Source organism: Suncus etruscus, chromosome 16 (assembly GCF_024139225.1).
Source record: "Suncus etruscus isolate mSunEtr1 chromosome 16, mSunEtr1.pri.cur, whole genome shotgun sequence".
NCBI lineage: Eukaryota > Metazoa > Chordata > Mammalia > Eulipotyphla > Soricidae > Suncus > Suncus etruscus.
In genome coordinates, this window is record NC_064863.1 from 33553710 (window position 1) to 33570826 (window position 17117).

At 41.7% G+C, this 17117-nt stretch overlaps 1 protein-coding gene across 1 annotated transcript in view; it reads right to left on the bottom strand.

Moving 5' to 3' along the window:
• RFC1 (replication factor C subunit 1) overlaps positions 1-17117 on the bottom strand; it is a 74097-nt gene that overhangs the window by 36155 nt on the left and 20825 nt on the right. Inside the window, exons 5-6 of the mRNA XM_049790105.1 lie at positions 3411-3643; positions 1575-1652 (exon numbers count right to left, since the gene is read on the bottom strand). Of these exons, the coding sequence (XP_049646062.1) occupies positions 1575-1652; positions 3411-3643 (311 nt within the window). The remainder of the gene's footprint in view (positions 1-1574; positions 1653-3410; positions 3644-17117) is intronic.

Sequence of the window (17117 nt, forward strand, 5' to 3'; positions counted from 1 at the left end):
CACCTGGCAGTGCTCAGGTCACTCCCAACTCTAGGCTCAGAAATCACTCCTGACAGGCTCAGGGGACCATATGGGGTGCGGGGATTCGAATCACCATCCTTCTGCATGCAAGGCAAACACCTATCTCTATGCTATCTCTCCGGCCCCAGTAAGAATTTTTTTAAGTGGCAGGCACAAAGAGAAAGATATGCCACACTCAAGAATTGGAAAAACTAACATGATTCAAATAGGCATACTACCTAAAGCAATACACATCTTCAACATAAAACCTAGCAAAATACCAATAAAGACTTGATAGAAATAGGGGCTGGAGCAGTGTCACAGGCAGTACGTGCTAACCTAGAATGAACCGAGGTTTGATCCCTTGAAGTCCCATATTGTCCCCCAAGCCAGGGGCGATTTCTGAGCATATAGTGTATAGCCAGGAGTAACCCTTGAGCGTCACTGGGTGTGGCCCCAAAACAAAAAAGAAATAGAACCAAAGAAAATCATATACTATAGTTGGAATTATGAGATTCCAAAGAGTTCTAAGGGGCCAGGTATTTGGCTCAGCCATTCCATATTACCTTGGGTTGTATGGAAACCAGATGGTAGTTTATGTACTTCAGTGTAATCAAATAAAATAAAAAAAGAGAAGAGAAATAAAATGCATCTGAAAATAACTTCAAACTGCCAAGACAATAATACAGATCAGATATATTCCAGAGCTCAAATACTGTTCTCTCCCATCAAGAGGGGCCAGAGTGGTGGCATAGTGGTAGGGCGTTTGCCTTGCACTCGACTAACGCAGCAGCCCATATGGACCCCAGAGCCAGGAGTGATTTCTGAGTGCAGAACCAAGATAATCACTAACCGGCACCGGGTGTGGCCCAACACCCCCCAAAAAACAAACAAATAAACAAACAAAAAACCAGGAGGCTTTTCTGTACCAAGCACAAACATGAACACTGACACTGCTTTTAATGAGCATGAAAGAAACAGACTGGTGGATATGAGACACTGAACTGCAATTGCAATCAATGATAGCAGAAGCACAGTATCTGTGATAAGGTGAAGTAGAGTATAGAAGAGGGGTCTCCAACATAGTAAGGGAGCCTGGGAAAGTAATAATTAACTAAGATTCCCGGATTCAAGCAGCAGCTACAAAGGTCTGGAGCCTCTGAGGGAGAACATTCCTCCTCACAATACTTTCTTCCTCTGGTTTCCATAAAACACCAAGCAGCCCAGATTTTCCTCTGTCACTACCCAATCGTTCTTTCATCTCCTTAGCTGGATCATTCTTGGCAACACTGGGGAATTAGTCCTCGCACTATCCTCACGGGCTACTCTTGGTCTGATCGTAGGCCCATGCAGTGTCAGGAACCTAACCTCGCTTGTCTAGTTAACATTCCTGTGGCTTCCCTGACAAAATCCCTGCCTATAAGGAAACAGACTTTCACCTTATATTCTATCATATTTTACATATAAGACTTTACTATCCCAAACTGAATTAGAACAATCTTGATTGTTTGCTTAAATCAAATAGCAAGCCAAAACATCAAGCTCTTAATGACAGCTACAGAAAGCATCAATACCTCCGCATCTTCATCAAGTTGTAACTGCTTGGCAATGGCTTCATCATTTAAACTGGAAACATCTGCACTGTGTGAAACCTGTTTGCAAAGAAAACCAAGCAAGACTGGCATCAACTTACGTCAAAAACTTTTTTTCTTGACAGTATTTTTGATTAAATATAATGATGAAAGATAGTCTCAAAACACAGCACTCAGAAAATCATGTTTATAACCATTTCTCAACCACATCCAATTTCCTAAAGAGTATATATCCAATTGACAGATGATTCTAACTCTACTGAAATGTTCAAGGGAAGTACAGATAAAAATAAACCTGGATTAAAACTAATGTATTGCCTCGAAAAGTGGTCCAGAACACTGGGTACACGGTTTGCAGAAATGATTGCATTGTCAAACAGGAAGTAATGAAAACAACAAGCACAACACATGGCAGCCTTTAACTCATGAGACTAGAATCAGTATAATCTATCTCCATTTCTGTTTCCTAAATTCCAGAAAAAGATGAATCTAACATCAGCTGAAATGTAGTAGTTCAAGTACTGGAGCTGGAGTGACAGTACAGCAAATAGGGTGCTTGCCTTGCACATAGCAAAACTAGATTGTGATCCCTGGCATCACGCTTCATACCCCAAGCACTGCCAGAAGTAATTCCTGTGTGCAGAGTCTAAGTATCACCAGGTGTGGACCAAAAACAAAACAAAGTATAGTACAGGTAGGCTCCATTTTTATAAGCTATTCTTTTTGTTGTTTTTGGGGGTTTTTTTTTTTGGGTCACACCCGGCAGTGCTCAGGGGTTACTCCTGGCTCTACGCTCAGAAATCGCTCCTGGCAGGCTCAGGGGACCATATGGGATGCCGGGATTCAAACCACTGTCCTTCTGCATGCAAGGCAAATGCCTTACCTCCATGCTATCTCTCCGGCCCCAAGCTATGTATTTATTATCTTTTTGTTTTTGAGTCACATCTTGGGGTGCTCAGGAATTCAACTTGGCTCTTGGCACTCAGGAATTACTTCTGGCAGTGCTCAGTGAAATCCAGATCAGCAAATGCCCTATCATTGGGCTATTGCTCTGACCCTATATTTATTATGTTCTTCCAGAACAAATCTGTTATCTAATTTGTCTGTTGAGGTCAGCATTAAAAGTTGGGTGCACTTCTTAAAGTCTAAGAATTTCAAATCTTTCTTGTAATTGATCTACCAGTTACAAATATATTTTTAAAAGTAAATGTAACGTTCTAATGTCCTCATTAGATTAAAATTCAAATATATTTTGATTTAGCATTTTGAAATAGTTCAAAACACATATAATTACAAATACATCTTTTTTTTTTTTTTCTGTTTTTGTTTTTGGGCCACACCTGGCAGCGCTCAGGGGTTGTTACTCCTGGCTCTGCACTCAAAGTTGCTCCTGGCATGCATGGGGGAATCACATGAGATACCGGGATTCGAACCAACGCCAGTCCTGGGTCAGCCACTGGCAAAGCAAATGCCCTACTGCTGTGCTATCTAGATCTCCGGCAAATACATTTTTAAAAGTAAATGTAACATTCTAAAGTCCTCATACTATGAAATTCTCAAACATTTTATCTATAATCATAGGACAACTGTTTTCGTCCTTAAAACATTTGACATGGGGCCAGGGAGATAGCTCACAGTACTAAATATACATACTTTGCAGGTGGAGTTCAATCCACAAACAATACATGCTCCACACTGCTGTGATGAGAATAGCCCCAAAACTGCTTAGTGTAGCCCCAAAACTAAGAAAATAAAAATGCTGGCCTATTTGTAACGGGCATCCATTCTAACTGTTCCTGCTAGCACTCAAACACTCACCTCTTTTCGTTTGCTTGCCACCATCTTCTTTTCTGATCTTTGAATACTTCCAGTTCCAAAATAGTCCAGCACGGATGTGGGGGTAAGTTTTATTGGTGACAAAGGTTTATTCTTGGTCTTAGTGTTTTCTTCACCCTTTTTTATATTAGCTACTCCAAGATAACTAACTGTAGATCTTCCATTCTCTTTTGCTTTCGAGACTGCTTTTTTACATATAAAGTCATCTTCTTCATCTTAAATAAAATATAATATTGTTTGATAAACATCCATTCTATATAAAGAAAGCAACCATTTCTGCCTCCTTTATAATAAAACACACAAGCTCTGGAAAGCTAAGAATGTTTGTTCGTCCTAACTTGTAAAATTTGAGTTATCCTCACATTTACCAATAAAAGGTCCGAAATATCCTACCCCCTACCAATGTACACAAATGTACTTACTTGTAAGGGCCAGAGAATAATATAGGGGGTATTATTCTTCCCACACTTCCCTTGCATGCAGCTAACCCAGCTTTGATCCCTAACATCCCATAGGTTCCCCAACCTTATCAGGGACTCCTCAGTGCAAAGCCAGACGTAAGCCCTGAGCATGCTAGAGTGTGACCCAAAAAACAAAACAAAAATAAATTCCACTTCTGGAACTGGAGATAGTACAGGAGCTTAAGACACCTGCCTTGATGTTTAAATAAAGATATTATTAAAATAATAATAAAATATTCTTAAATATGGTAAAAAAAAAAAAAAAAAAAAAAAAAGACACCTGCCTTGCAAGTGGCTGACCTAATTCAATCCCTAGCATCCCACATGGTCCCCTGATATCACCAGGAGTGATCCCTGAGCACAGCCAGGTTTGACTCCAAATAAAAAAACAAAAAGGCAAAGTCCACTTCTATTAAATCCAGTCATGCTTTAAAAGCTAAGTGACAAGATCCAAGAACTGGCTGGATCATGTCAACTACTGTTATCCTGCTAAAGTTCTTCCTAGCTAAACTAGCTAGAACTTCCTAGCTAAAATAGTCATTGATTCTTAAAACCTTAACAAAAATTATCAATCAGTATTTGGTAAGCACCAAAAAGGCTCAAATGGAAAACACTGGTCATCGTAGTTATTTTTAGTAATCCCAAATTTCGTGCTACAACAAAACAGAGTTTCTAATAGTACAGCAGGAAGGGCACTTGCCTTACACAGGGCCAACCTGGGTTTGATCCTTGCAACCCACATAGACCCTGAGCCTGCTAGGAGTGTCCTCTGAGCATAGAGACAAAAGTAAGTTCTGAGTATCAGGTATGGCCTTAAAAAAATAAGTTAAATTTTCTAAAATAATTAGATTAAAACCACTGATAGGCATGTACAGAATGAATCTTTCACATATGTAACTGGTCATGATATGAATTTTTAAAAACCCTTATGGGAGGGGCCGGTGAGGTGGCGCTAGAGGTAAGGCATCTGCCTTGCAAGGCTAGCTAAGGAAAGATGGCGACCACAGTTCGATCCCCCGATCCCCGGCGTCCCATATGGTCCCCCCAAGCCAGGGGCAATTTCTGAGCGCTTAGCCAGGAGTAACCCCTGAGCATCAAACGGGTGTGGCCTGCAAAACAAAAAACAAAGGGCCGGGCGGTGGCGCTGGAGGTAAGGTGCCTGCCTTGCCTGCGCTAGCCTAGGATGGACCGCGGTTCGATCCCCCGGAGTCCCATATGGTCCCCCAAGAAGCCAGGAGCAACTTCTGAGCGCATAGCCAGGAGTAACCCCTGAGCGTCACAGGGTGTGGCCCAAAAACCAAAAACAAACAAACAAAAAAAAAAAAACAAAAAAAAAACAAAAAAAAATTTTTTTAATTCTATGGGAAAAAATATAACATTTCATAAATAACTTAATATTTACATACATTATTGAATCCAACAATTCTAGTTGTTTTTTTTTTTTTTGTTGTTGTTGTTTTGGGGCCACACCTGGCGGCGCCGGATATATATATATATGTATATATATTTGCATATATAATATGCAAATATGTGTGCACCTCTTTTAGAAACAGACTTGTACAAGGCAATTGGGGGTATAGGGTGAGCATTGGTGGAGGGAAAAGGACAATGGTGAAGAGATCTATTTTGTAACATTGCATGCCTGAAACACAAACATGACAACCCCAGACTTTGCCATTTCACAGTACTAATTTTTTTTGTTTTGATTTTTGGGGTCACACCCAGCATGATCAGGGGTTACTCCTGACTCTGAGCTCAGAAATCTGCAGGCTCAAGGGACTATATGGGATGCTGAAGATCGAACCAGGGTCTGTCCTGTGTTGGCTGCGTGCAAGGCAAATGATCTACTGCTATGTTATTGCTCCAACCCCTCACAATACTACATTTAAAAAATATTTTTTTCCCTGAATAACTGAGGGGTGGTTTTGCAGCCCCTGATACTACTGGGCCTGAGCAGCACCAGACTAAGCTATAGTTGGGAATACCTCCTGGGCACCCTGAGCACTGCAGGAGATCCAGCAAATCAACAGTGAATGTGTTTAATCTATACAGAAGCTGACCTGCAACCCTAACAAATAAAGCTTTCCCAGCACAAGGTGGAAGAGCATCCAGGTGGATGGTATTAGAGACAATCAACCCAAGGGCAATGAGATAAAATCAGAAAACATGGCCAAGGACAAGAGGGAGCCTGCACCTCTACTTACAACCTCATACTTAAATGCTACAAGAGGAAACAAGAAATGATGGGGCTATAAAGGGGAATTGAAGTTACTGGCAGGACCACTAGGCCCACCACTATCAGCCTTGATGTGGTTGGAGCTGATGGCCGCCATATTAGATACCACTCTCCAAGGATCAGAGCTGTGAAAAGAGCAAGTCCTGGAGAGTGCCACCCACCCTAGCCAGTCCACCTGACTGCCACCAAACATCCTGCACACTGCCCATGGCATGGCTAGTTATCCAGGGAGCCCTTCCTCCTGCTGTGTTCCTTTGCCATCCTGTAGCCATCCAGAACATGTCCCCTGTCATCCCAGAGATTGCCCCACCACAGCTGGATGGAAAGCTCCAGCTCCATTTAAATTTAAATTGAGAGCAGAGAGAGTGACCAGAAAGTACAGAGACAAGATACTAAAAATCGTCTCCTGAGCCTCACCACGAGTTAGCCCTAAGCACAGATCTAAGAGTGAGCCCTGAGAACTGCCAGGTGTGACCCCTAAAAACTACATACATACATATACACATAAACAAACCCACAATCCATGAGAGCTCTTCGGCCACTGCTCAGGTCTTCACAACAAAACCCTGGTTCCTGATCACTCCCTAGGCCTTCGTGATCTTAACTGATCCAGTATTTGCTATCATGATCTCTTATTACCACTCAAGGATGCTAGAACATGAGTTTCCAGCAATGACAGAGTACCAGATATAATGGGAGATGCAGGAACTCACTTAACTAACTTAAACCAAGGATCAATAATCACAGAAGAACCAGAGATAATTCCAAAGCAATGAGAAAGGAGATAGAGAAGGAGGCCATCAAAAAAGAGAGTCAGGGCCAGAGTAGTGGCGCAAGCAGTAAGGCGTCTGCCTTGAATGCGCTAGTCTAGGACAGACCGTGGTTCAATTCCCCAGCATCCCATATGGTCCCCCAAGCCAGGAGCAATTTCTGAGCACATAACCAGGAGTAACCCCTGAATGTCACTGGGTGTGGCCCATCCAAAAAAAATAAAAAAGAAATTTCAAAGTATGTTTAGTTCAGAAATAATATTTCTACTCACAAAACTCAGATAAGGTTCAGCTTTCTCCACTAGCTACAAAATAAACAGCTCTCCAGATCCATTGAGTGTGAGCAAATTCCATGAAACAGAGTTCTGAAGAGGAAAAAGGAATGCTTTGCTCCATGGGACAGTTATTTGGGGCTCCATGATTGTGCAACTCCTTTTACTTACTGTTATGGGAACAATACAACAAAAGTGAATTCATGACGATCCCAAGCATGGTAACATTTCTTACAGATGCAGAGGATTTGGTGAAAGTTAAGAGAAAAAAAGATGGCTCCATGGCCTATCTGAAAACAGACTGTCACTTTGCCTGGATAGAACAGAAAACTCTGTATACTAAGAGTCCTTATCCCTTGAACCCTAGTAATTCAAAGGTTATACCAATACCTCAAGGAGAATAAAAGGGCCCTTCTCACGTAAAACAAACATTTTGTAATCCCACACAGCAAGCAGACTTGAAACATTCCCAATAAAGTTATCAGTGTTTTTACATTCATTCTTGTTTTCTAATTTTTAAATTAGTTTCCACCTTGTCAGAAGCCAAAGGCAAACTCTGTTCTCTTTTCCCTGGAAACACATAATAAAATAATGATAAACAGATCCAAGTCAAATTTCTGAGAACTAGCTGAAAATCATGGGCAATTGAACCTTCAAATTTCCCTTCTGGGATATGTATCTCCTCATAAAAATGCCATTTATCTTAATTTATATACTCTACAATCTGAAATATAACCTCAAACGTGATAGCAATCTCCAAGCAAGTAACATTATACATACCGCAGAATTGCCTGTGAGAAATTACTTTGCCATTTGGAGTTACAGATATTCATTTATGAGAAGGATAATAAAGAAAAGAGAAAAGAAAAAATATGCAGTCCTTAATAAAAACCTATTTGTAAGCCAAGAAAGGAATAAACAAATTTGCAATTCATACTTTTTAGGGCTTTAATTTTCTTCCCTTTGGTCAGTAAAACATAGGAATCTAATTAATGGTGACCAGGTTAGAGATCTATGTAACAAGATTTAATCTCTTTAGGAAAAACAAAGAAACCTGGATGTTTTAACATCTTTTTTTCTATAAAGTTCCTTTTCACTACTTCCTTGTGTAAAAACCCCATGTTTCATTTTGGTTTCAGGAGCGGAGAAACATTTATGCATATGCCAGGCCTTCAATAAAAAACCTATAATTTAGGTTATTAAACATACTTGAGATTTTCTGCAGATGAACATTTCCATATTTTTTATCTCCAAAATCTGGAAGAAAAGAAACATACCCACTTTGTCCACACTGAATGAACGGGGCTAAACATTCTAGTCACTTTGGTTAAAGCTTGAGCCTGCTCATCTTTAATCAAGAAACTAAAGAGACATATAATCAATTACCATAAATCTTAGGCTCCAAATGAAGCAACATTTTAAAAATAAAATACTTATAATCTTTGAGATCTAGTGAGACATGATTGATTATAAGAGGAGAAAGTACTGGCTAAGCCTATAATATTATCCAGTATGTAGCTGCCAGGTTCTCACCAGAGCAGGAAGAATGTTTCCTGGAAAAATCACACTGGTTTCACTTACTAAGAAAGTCTAAAACACAGGAGGGAAAATGGAACATTTTACAGGCTTCTACCCTTTACAAGCAGAACACTATCCCCATTCACTTAAAATGAAAAACAGAAACTCAGACCCCCAAAATAACTTAGCAAACCATACCAAACGAGCATCCCACTTTCAGAGAGCAGGGAAAATCCCTATTACTTATTCTCCCTCTTTCTTCCTCCCTATCTCTCACAAAAGAAGAAAAGGGAACCAGGGAGGGAGGTTTGATGATCTGGGTAACTGGTCACATGTACGTTTCTCAGTATCTCTCACGATCCCAAGGCACAGAACAAGCAAGAGCGGGAAATGTGACTGGTCCAAAGGGCTGAGAGACTGGCTGAGGACATAGTTAAGTGAATTACATGGTCCCCTGAACAGCACCCGGTATGGTCCCAAATACAAAACCAAAAAGACAGTGGCTGAGCAATAGGATTGCCCACAAGCCTTCATATACCACTCCCTTGTGCATAAGAGGAAGTAACAAACAACACTGGTTACGACAGTAAAGACAAGTATGAGTCGTCTGTACAGTTTTTGTTAGTGTTTAAGTACACTATTTCCTTGGCCTTCTGGAATGCACTCCTGTTGGAGTTTCACAAGTTCTTGAGAGCAAAGTACATACAAGACCAAACACCAGTCTGCTTATTTTCAAAGATGCTTCTGACTACTCAAATACTCCTGCTTCAGTCATCACTCTATCTCAAGTCCCCTTCTCCACTTAAAAGTTTGTTCTAGGATTCCTAAGTGTCACCATTTTATTGACAGGAGAGCTGGTATGCAGGGGGTAGGGCAGTTGCCTCGCATGAGGCCAACCTGAGTTCAATTCCCTTTACCTCATATGTTCCCCTGAGCCCACCAAAAGTGATCCCTGAACATAGAGCCAGGAGTCAATATGGGCTCAGCTGGATATGCACCCCCCCCACCCAAAAAAATAGGCTTACTGTTGAAAGGTGACTTGAGAATAAGCTAGCTAATATACATTATCAGAAAGCTCTGAGAGGGGCTGGAGCGATAGCACAGCTGCAAGGCATTTATTTGCAGGACGGACAAGGGTTTGGTTCCTGGCATCCCATATGGTCCCCCAAGCCTGCCAACAGTGATTTCTGAGCTCAGAGCCAGGAGTAACCCCTGAGCACTGCCAGAGTGTGGCCCAAACACCAAAAAATAAAATAAATAATTTTTTTAAAAAAAGCTCTGAGAACTTATAAAGATGTTTTAGTTGAGGAGCTGGAGCGATAGCACAGCAGGTAGGTCGAGTGATTGCCTTGCATGTGGCTGACCCGGGTTCGATCCCCAGCGTCCCCATATGGTCCCCTGAGACTACTAGGAGTGATTTCTGAGTGCAGAGCCAGGACTAACCTCTGAGTGCCACAGGGTATGGCCAGAAAAAAAACAAACAACAACAAAAAAGTGTCCTAATCCTCAAAGAGACAAAGGGGAATCTGACCTCCCTCCCGCTGCGTGCTGTGCACCACCTCCTGTCCCCATGGCAGGATTTCTAATTTACAATCACTGACAAATCACATTCCGAAGTCTGCACTGTGGGGAGTCTCCTGCAGGGCTCAGTGGCATCCCTGACTTCTACCACTAGATGCCACAATGACCTCCAACTGTGAACAAAAGCATCAACATTTCCACTGGTCTCTTAGGTGACAAAAAGTTGCCCTAAACTGAAAACATTTTCTTATGGCAAATTAGAAATATAGAAGAAATAATAGTGGTTTTAAATCCTCATAAGCAATTCATAAGAAAATGAACAATTCTATCTTTGGCATGGACAATGGGCCAATAAGACAATTTTGAAAAGGTCCTATAAAGCTAAACAATTTCACTAACGATTCATAAATAACAGAAAAAAAATTATCAGAAGTAAAGAAGGTATGAAATCATACTATACTAAACATTTTTTAAGTAAAAGGATGAAAAATATTTAAAGATTACTGGGCTCTTTCAAAGTGAAACTTGTGTCTCTTTAAATTATAAGTTGTCATAGTAGGCCTTCTTAGTATTTTTAAATATTTTTAAATATTCTTAAAGAGCAAATGAGATAGATATAAGGCTAAGGTCAATAAAAAATGTTATTTCAGGGCCAGAGCAACAGAACAGTGGGGTAAGGTTCTTGCCTTGCACACAGTCAACATGGGTTTGATCACCAGTATCCCAACTGGTCCCAACACTCCAGAAGTAATTCCTGAGTGCAGAGCCAGGAATAATCCATGAACAAAAACAAAACAAAAATAATGTTATTTCATCCTTAAAATTTATTTTAGTATAATTTTGTAGATTTCTTCCTGTCTTTCCTCAGTACATAAGGGTTTCAAATTAATTATAAAGGTTCCTATGCAGGGACCAGTGCAGTGGTGCAGACGGTAGGGCATTTGCCTTGCACACGCTAACCTAGGACAGAATGTGGTGTTTGCCTTGCAAGCAGCCAATCCAGGACCTGGATTGTTAAGTTTCCTTCCCTTCTCTTCCCACTGTTGTCATTACTGTGAAGACTGGGAATTGCATTCGTTTGACTATCATGCTGGCCCATTTCACTGGGGGTATTAGCACCCACTTCTGGATGCAGTATCTGCTGGGGGTGAATAGCTGGCTCCATATATTAGCACAGTAGCCATGCCAGGAGGCACACCAAGAGGCTGTGGGGCACCAAGAGGACATAGAGGAAAGGTGACAAGAAAGGAGGATTGGTGCCAGGGATCAAACTCATGACCTCATGACTACAAGGCAAGTGCTCTGCCACGGAGTCACATCCCCAGGCTTATAACACAGTTCTTCATTTCCTCTCACTTCAAATCAAATCAAAGTTTTTTTTCCATACTAAGCTGCCCTGAAAACAACTTTAAAAAACTCTTTGGCTGGGGGGCCAGGAAGGTGGCACTAGAGGTAAGGTGTCTGCCTTGCAAGCGCTAGCCAAGGAAAGATTTGAGACCGAGGTTTGATCCCCCAGCGTCCCATATGGTCCCCCAAAGCCAGGAGCAATTTCTGAGTGCATAGCCAGGAGTAAACCCTGAGCGTCAAATGGGTGTGGCCCAAAAACAAAACAAAACAAAAAACCTCTGGCTATATGCAAGTTATTCCCATTTGCAAGTGCACAAAACTCTAGTCTCTAAAATCTGGCAAATACATTACACACATACACACATATAGTCAGGAAAATTTTCTGCTGCTCCTTTCCAAGTCATAAGTCACTGATATTACAAAGTAGCCTGAAGAACTCTACATTCCCCATTTTTCTTCACTCAAAATCCCCAATTGATTATAACTTTGAAAGCAATAACAACCTCAGAAATTATATACTCAATTAAAATAAGCACAATAATAAATTCTTAGAATGAGAAAACCCCACCCACTTTACCAAGTCCAACCACGATGAAACTGCATCATAAAAGTTCATCTTTTGCCAAACAACACTCAAGGTCTCTCCCTTCATTAAACAGCCAAAAGCAAACATATTTACCCAGTACAACAAGTATTTGGATGTTTACCAACCTACAAGAACATTTTACCAGTCAGTGGTTAGCTATGAAAGTATTTATAAGCAATTTTCCCTGCCCTATAATTTGAGGGATTAGTGTAAATTACTTTTTAAAAAGCAGTGATTAGGGGCCAGAGAGATAGCATGGAGGTAAGGCGTTTGCCTTTCATGCAGGAGGTCATCGGTTCGAATCCCAGCGCCCCATATGGTCCCCCGTGCCTGCCAGGAGCAATTTCTGAGCCTAGAGCCAGGAATAAGCCCTGAGCACTGCCGGGTATGACCCAAAAGCCACAAAAAAAAAAAAAAAAAAAAGCAGTGATTAGAAGACAGATCTAACATTCATGAAAAATATGCTATGAAGCCAAGTGGAAAATCTAAAAGTCTATCTACTAAATAACAAAAGAATGTGTAGCCTATATTTAAAGTAAGCTTATTTCCTATATGTTTTTCATTGAGTGGTCCTCAAACTTTTTAAACAGGGGCCAGTTCACTGTCCCTCAGACCATTGAAGGACTGGACTATAGTGAAAATAAAAACTATGAACAAATTCCTACGCACACTGCATATATCTTATTTTGAAGTGAAGAAACAAAACGGGAACAAATACAATATGTGGCCCGTGGGCCGTAGTTTGAAGACCCCTGGATGTACTATGGGGCCAGAGAGATAGCATGGAGTAGGGCATTTGCCTTGCATGCAGAGGTCAGTGATTCAAATTCTGGCATCCCATATGGTCCCTCAAGCCTGCCAGGAGCGACTTCTGAGCGTAGAGCCAGGAGTAACCCCTGAGGGATGCCAGGTGTGACCAAAAAACAAACAAACAAAAAAGTACTATGTTCTCAGGACCAGAGCACAGCGATAGGGCGTTTGCCTTGCACATGGCTGATCTGGGATGGACCTAGGTTTGATCCCCGGCATCCTATAGGGTCCCCTGAGCCAAGAGCAATTTCTGAGCTTGTAGCCAGGATGGAGTAACCCCTGAGTGTCACCAGGTGTGGCCCAAAAACCAAAAAGAGGGGGGAGGGGCTTTGTTCATAGCAGCAGACTGGTAGGAGGGAGGCGAGTGGGGGAAGGTCATTTGATGAAGGAAAGTGAACACGTGTAAAGGGATCAGTGTTAAAACATTGTATGCCTAAAACCCAATCATGAATAACTTAGTAATTCCAGGTGACTACATTTAAAAATTTAAAGAATGCAAAACACAGAAAAGATAAATGAAGATTTTACCCAGGCAATCTACTAAAGATTTAAACACTAGACATGCCATATAAAAAGGTTTTGTTTTGGGGCCAGAGCGGTGGCGCAAGCGGTAGGGCATTTGCCTTGAACATGCTAACCTAGGATGGATCACAGTTTGATCCGCCAGTGTCCCATATGGTCCCTCAAGCCAGGAGCGATTTCTGAGCTCATAGCCAGAAGTAACCTGAATGTCGCCAAGTGTGGCCCCGCAAAAAAGTTTTGATTCATAAAAGAAAAAATGAAATTAAAATAAATCACAAAAGTCTTCATACTATATATATATATATATATTAAAAATTGTATTCATTTATTTTTTAAGTCACGTCCAAGCAGTGCTCAGGGGCACTCCTGGCTCTGTGCTCAGGGGGATAGCTTAGATCAAATTCAGGCCTTCCTGTATGCAAAGTACAATCTCAGCATGTTGAACTATCTTTCCAGCCCAAATTTTTATTTTCAAACTAATTACTATAAATAGTTTCTTAAACCTGAAACTAATAATATTTAATTTTCAATGTGACTGTTTATTCATAAATATTAACAAGTTTTAGGAACCAGAGCAATATTTTTAGGAAACAGAGCAACAGTATATTGGGTAGAGTACTTGCCTTCATGTGGTTGAATTGAGTTCTATCCCAACACCCTATAAGGTCCCCAGGAGTGATCCCTGAGCCAGGTATAAACCCTGAGTACCACCAAGTGTTGCACACACCTCCTCCCAACCCCCCACCTTCCCCCCTCAAAAAAAAAAAAAAAAAAACCAAAGTCTTAGATAAAGACTGGAAATAGCTGGCCTGAGAAATAAGTGGCCCACGTGTGTGACAACCCGTATCAGGGCTACCGGTCTGGGAATCTGTGTACCTAAGAGCCCACGATAAGCGCAGCCTTGACCCACAGGAAAGGTCGTGCTCTCTGTGCATTCACTGTGACACTTCAGGGGGTCACTGGGAAGCCTAACCACACCATAAACCTATCACCAGCCTCTCCAGTCTCCCTCCCACCACCTCGGGGCATCACCCCGTGGGACAGGGATCTGGGGAGAAGGCTTCATTTGCACAATATGCCTGATCAGATATTTAGCAACAGAACCAAAAGGTTCAAGAGTCAACCTGCCACCTGCTATAGAGAAGTGGATCAGCTCCATAAGTTTGCAAGAAAGACACTCACACCATCCATTCCTCGAGCACACAGTTGCAGCAGGTAACCATCCAAGGAAGCCCACAAGCGTAGGTGCACCCCTTCTCCCCATGTCCTATTGGACACCTTCCCCAAGAAGACTGGCCACACTGTGCTTGTACCTTAGAAAATGGAGGATGAGCTCACTGAGCTTGCACCCAAAATCACACAGGTAGAAAGGATAAAGAAAAGCAAGGACTGGCCCAACTAGTGATTCCAGCCTAGAGTTAGCTCCACCATACAACCCACTTTCTGGTTTCTTTCCCCCACTACTAACCAGCTCATCCTCATTCAACTCTTCATAGTCTCAACTGAGTCAATGCTAGTAAGCAACGTTCCTCCACTCTCTAGAACCCCTGGCCTTTATCTACAATTACATAAAAACTTTAGAGATGAATTGCATGGTGTGTGAATTCTATTGTAAAAAAGCTGTTGTTGGGGCCGGCGAGGTGGCGCTAGAGGTAAGGTGTCTGCCTTGCAAGCGCTAGACAAGGATCAGGACCGCGGTTCGATCCCCTGGTGTCCCATATGGTCCCCCCAAGCCAGGGGCGATTTCTGAGCGCTTAGCCAGGAGTAACCTATGAGCATCGAACGGGTGTGGCCCGAAAAACCAAAAAAAAAAAAAAAGCTGTTGTTGGGCTGAACAAGCAAAGCAAAATCCTTCCAGGACTGACACCTGAGTTGGACTGGGGTCCCAAAGACAAGTGTGTCCCAACAACAAACAAAAAAAGGTATTCACACACACACACACACAAAAAACAACTTTGCAAATATGTGTCCACCATTTTCCAACCTGCTGGATTATTGTCAAGAAAACTTTCTCTCCAAAAACTCTAGAAAGTAATAAAAGAAGCTTGCTAATAATATTAATTCTAAAATTATCCTAACAAATTTATAAACTGTGGTGACTGAATGATGCCCATTAAGTAAGCCTTTTTTTTTTTTTTTTGGTCACACCCAGCAGCACTCAGGGGTTACTCCTGGCTCTATGCTCAGAAATCGATCCTGGGGCCGGGCGGTGGCGCTAAAGGTAAGGTGCCTGCCTTGCCTGCGCTAGCCTTGGACGGACGGCGGTTCGATCCCCCGGTGTCCCATATGGTCCCCCAAGCCAGGAGCAACTTCTGAGCACATAGCCAGGAGTAACCCATGAGCGTTACCGGGTGTGGCCCAAAAAACCAAAAAAAAAAAAAGAAATTGATCCTGGCAGGCTCAGGGGACCATATGGGATGCCGGGATTCGAACCACCTTCCTTCCGCATGTAAGGCAAACGCCTTACCTCCACGCTATCTCTCCAGCTCAAGCCATTTTTTTTTTTTTTTTTTTTTTTGGTTTTTGGGCCACACCCTGTGAGGCTCAGGGGTTACTCCTGGCTATACGCTCAGAAGTTGCTCCTGGCTTCTTGGGGGACCATATGGGACGCCGGGGATCGAACCGCGGTCCGTCCTAGGTTAGCGCAGGCAAGGCAGGCACCTTACCTCCAGCGCCACCGCCCGGCCAAGCCATTTTTTTTTTAAATGAAAGAGAATTCACTCTTTATTCTTATTGTTTTGGTTTCTTTGAGCCACACCCAGTGGTGCTAAGGGGTTTCTCTGGCTCTGTGCTCAGAAGGTACTCCTGGCAGGCTTGGGAAACAATATGGAATGCCAGGGATTGAATCCATGTCGACAGCATGCAAGACAAATGCCCTACCTACTGTGTTATCACTAAGGCCCTCAAAACAAATATTTCCAATTCATCTCACTTGTTCTTTATAAACCAATCCCTTACCATTATTTACAAATGTCCTTTGTTTTCCAAACAGTCAAAACAATAAGAAATAAATTAAGTACAAATGCAAATCAATTTTCCTTTTATTCTTTTTAGTTTTTGGGCTACACTCAGCAATACTCAAGGGTTACTCCTGGCTCTGCGCTCAGGAATTACTCCTGGTGGTACTTGGGAAAAGATATGGGATGCCAGGATTAAACCAAGGTTAGATAGCTATATGCAAAGCAAGTGCTTTACCTACTATACTATCTCTCTTCCCCAAATCAATTATCTTAAAAGCAATGCTAAAATATTTACTGTCACCAGAGAATACAAAAAACTAAGGTTATATCTGTGCAGAATTATAAATCATAAATATAAATTATGTATATATCAAATATTCAAGATTTTTAAATGCAATAGAAAACCTAAAAACAATCCAATAGTATTTTAGTAAATAGTTTGAGATAGGATTTCAAATAATATGACTCAATTGTAAAGCATTTGCTATTGTTTTGTTGTTGTGTCATACTCAGAGGTCCTCAGGACTTAATCCTGGTTCTGCACTCAGGAATTATTCCTGGCAATGCTCAAGGGAACCAAATGGGTTGCCAGATATTGAACCTCAGACAGCTGTGTGCAGGGAAGTGTCCAACCCACTATCTCTCTAATCCCCAAAGCTTTTATTTAAAAATTTCCAAGAGCCAAC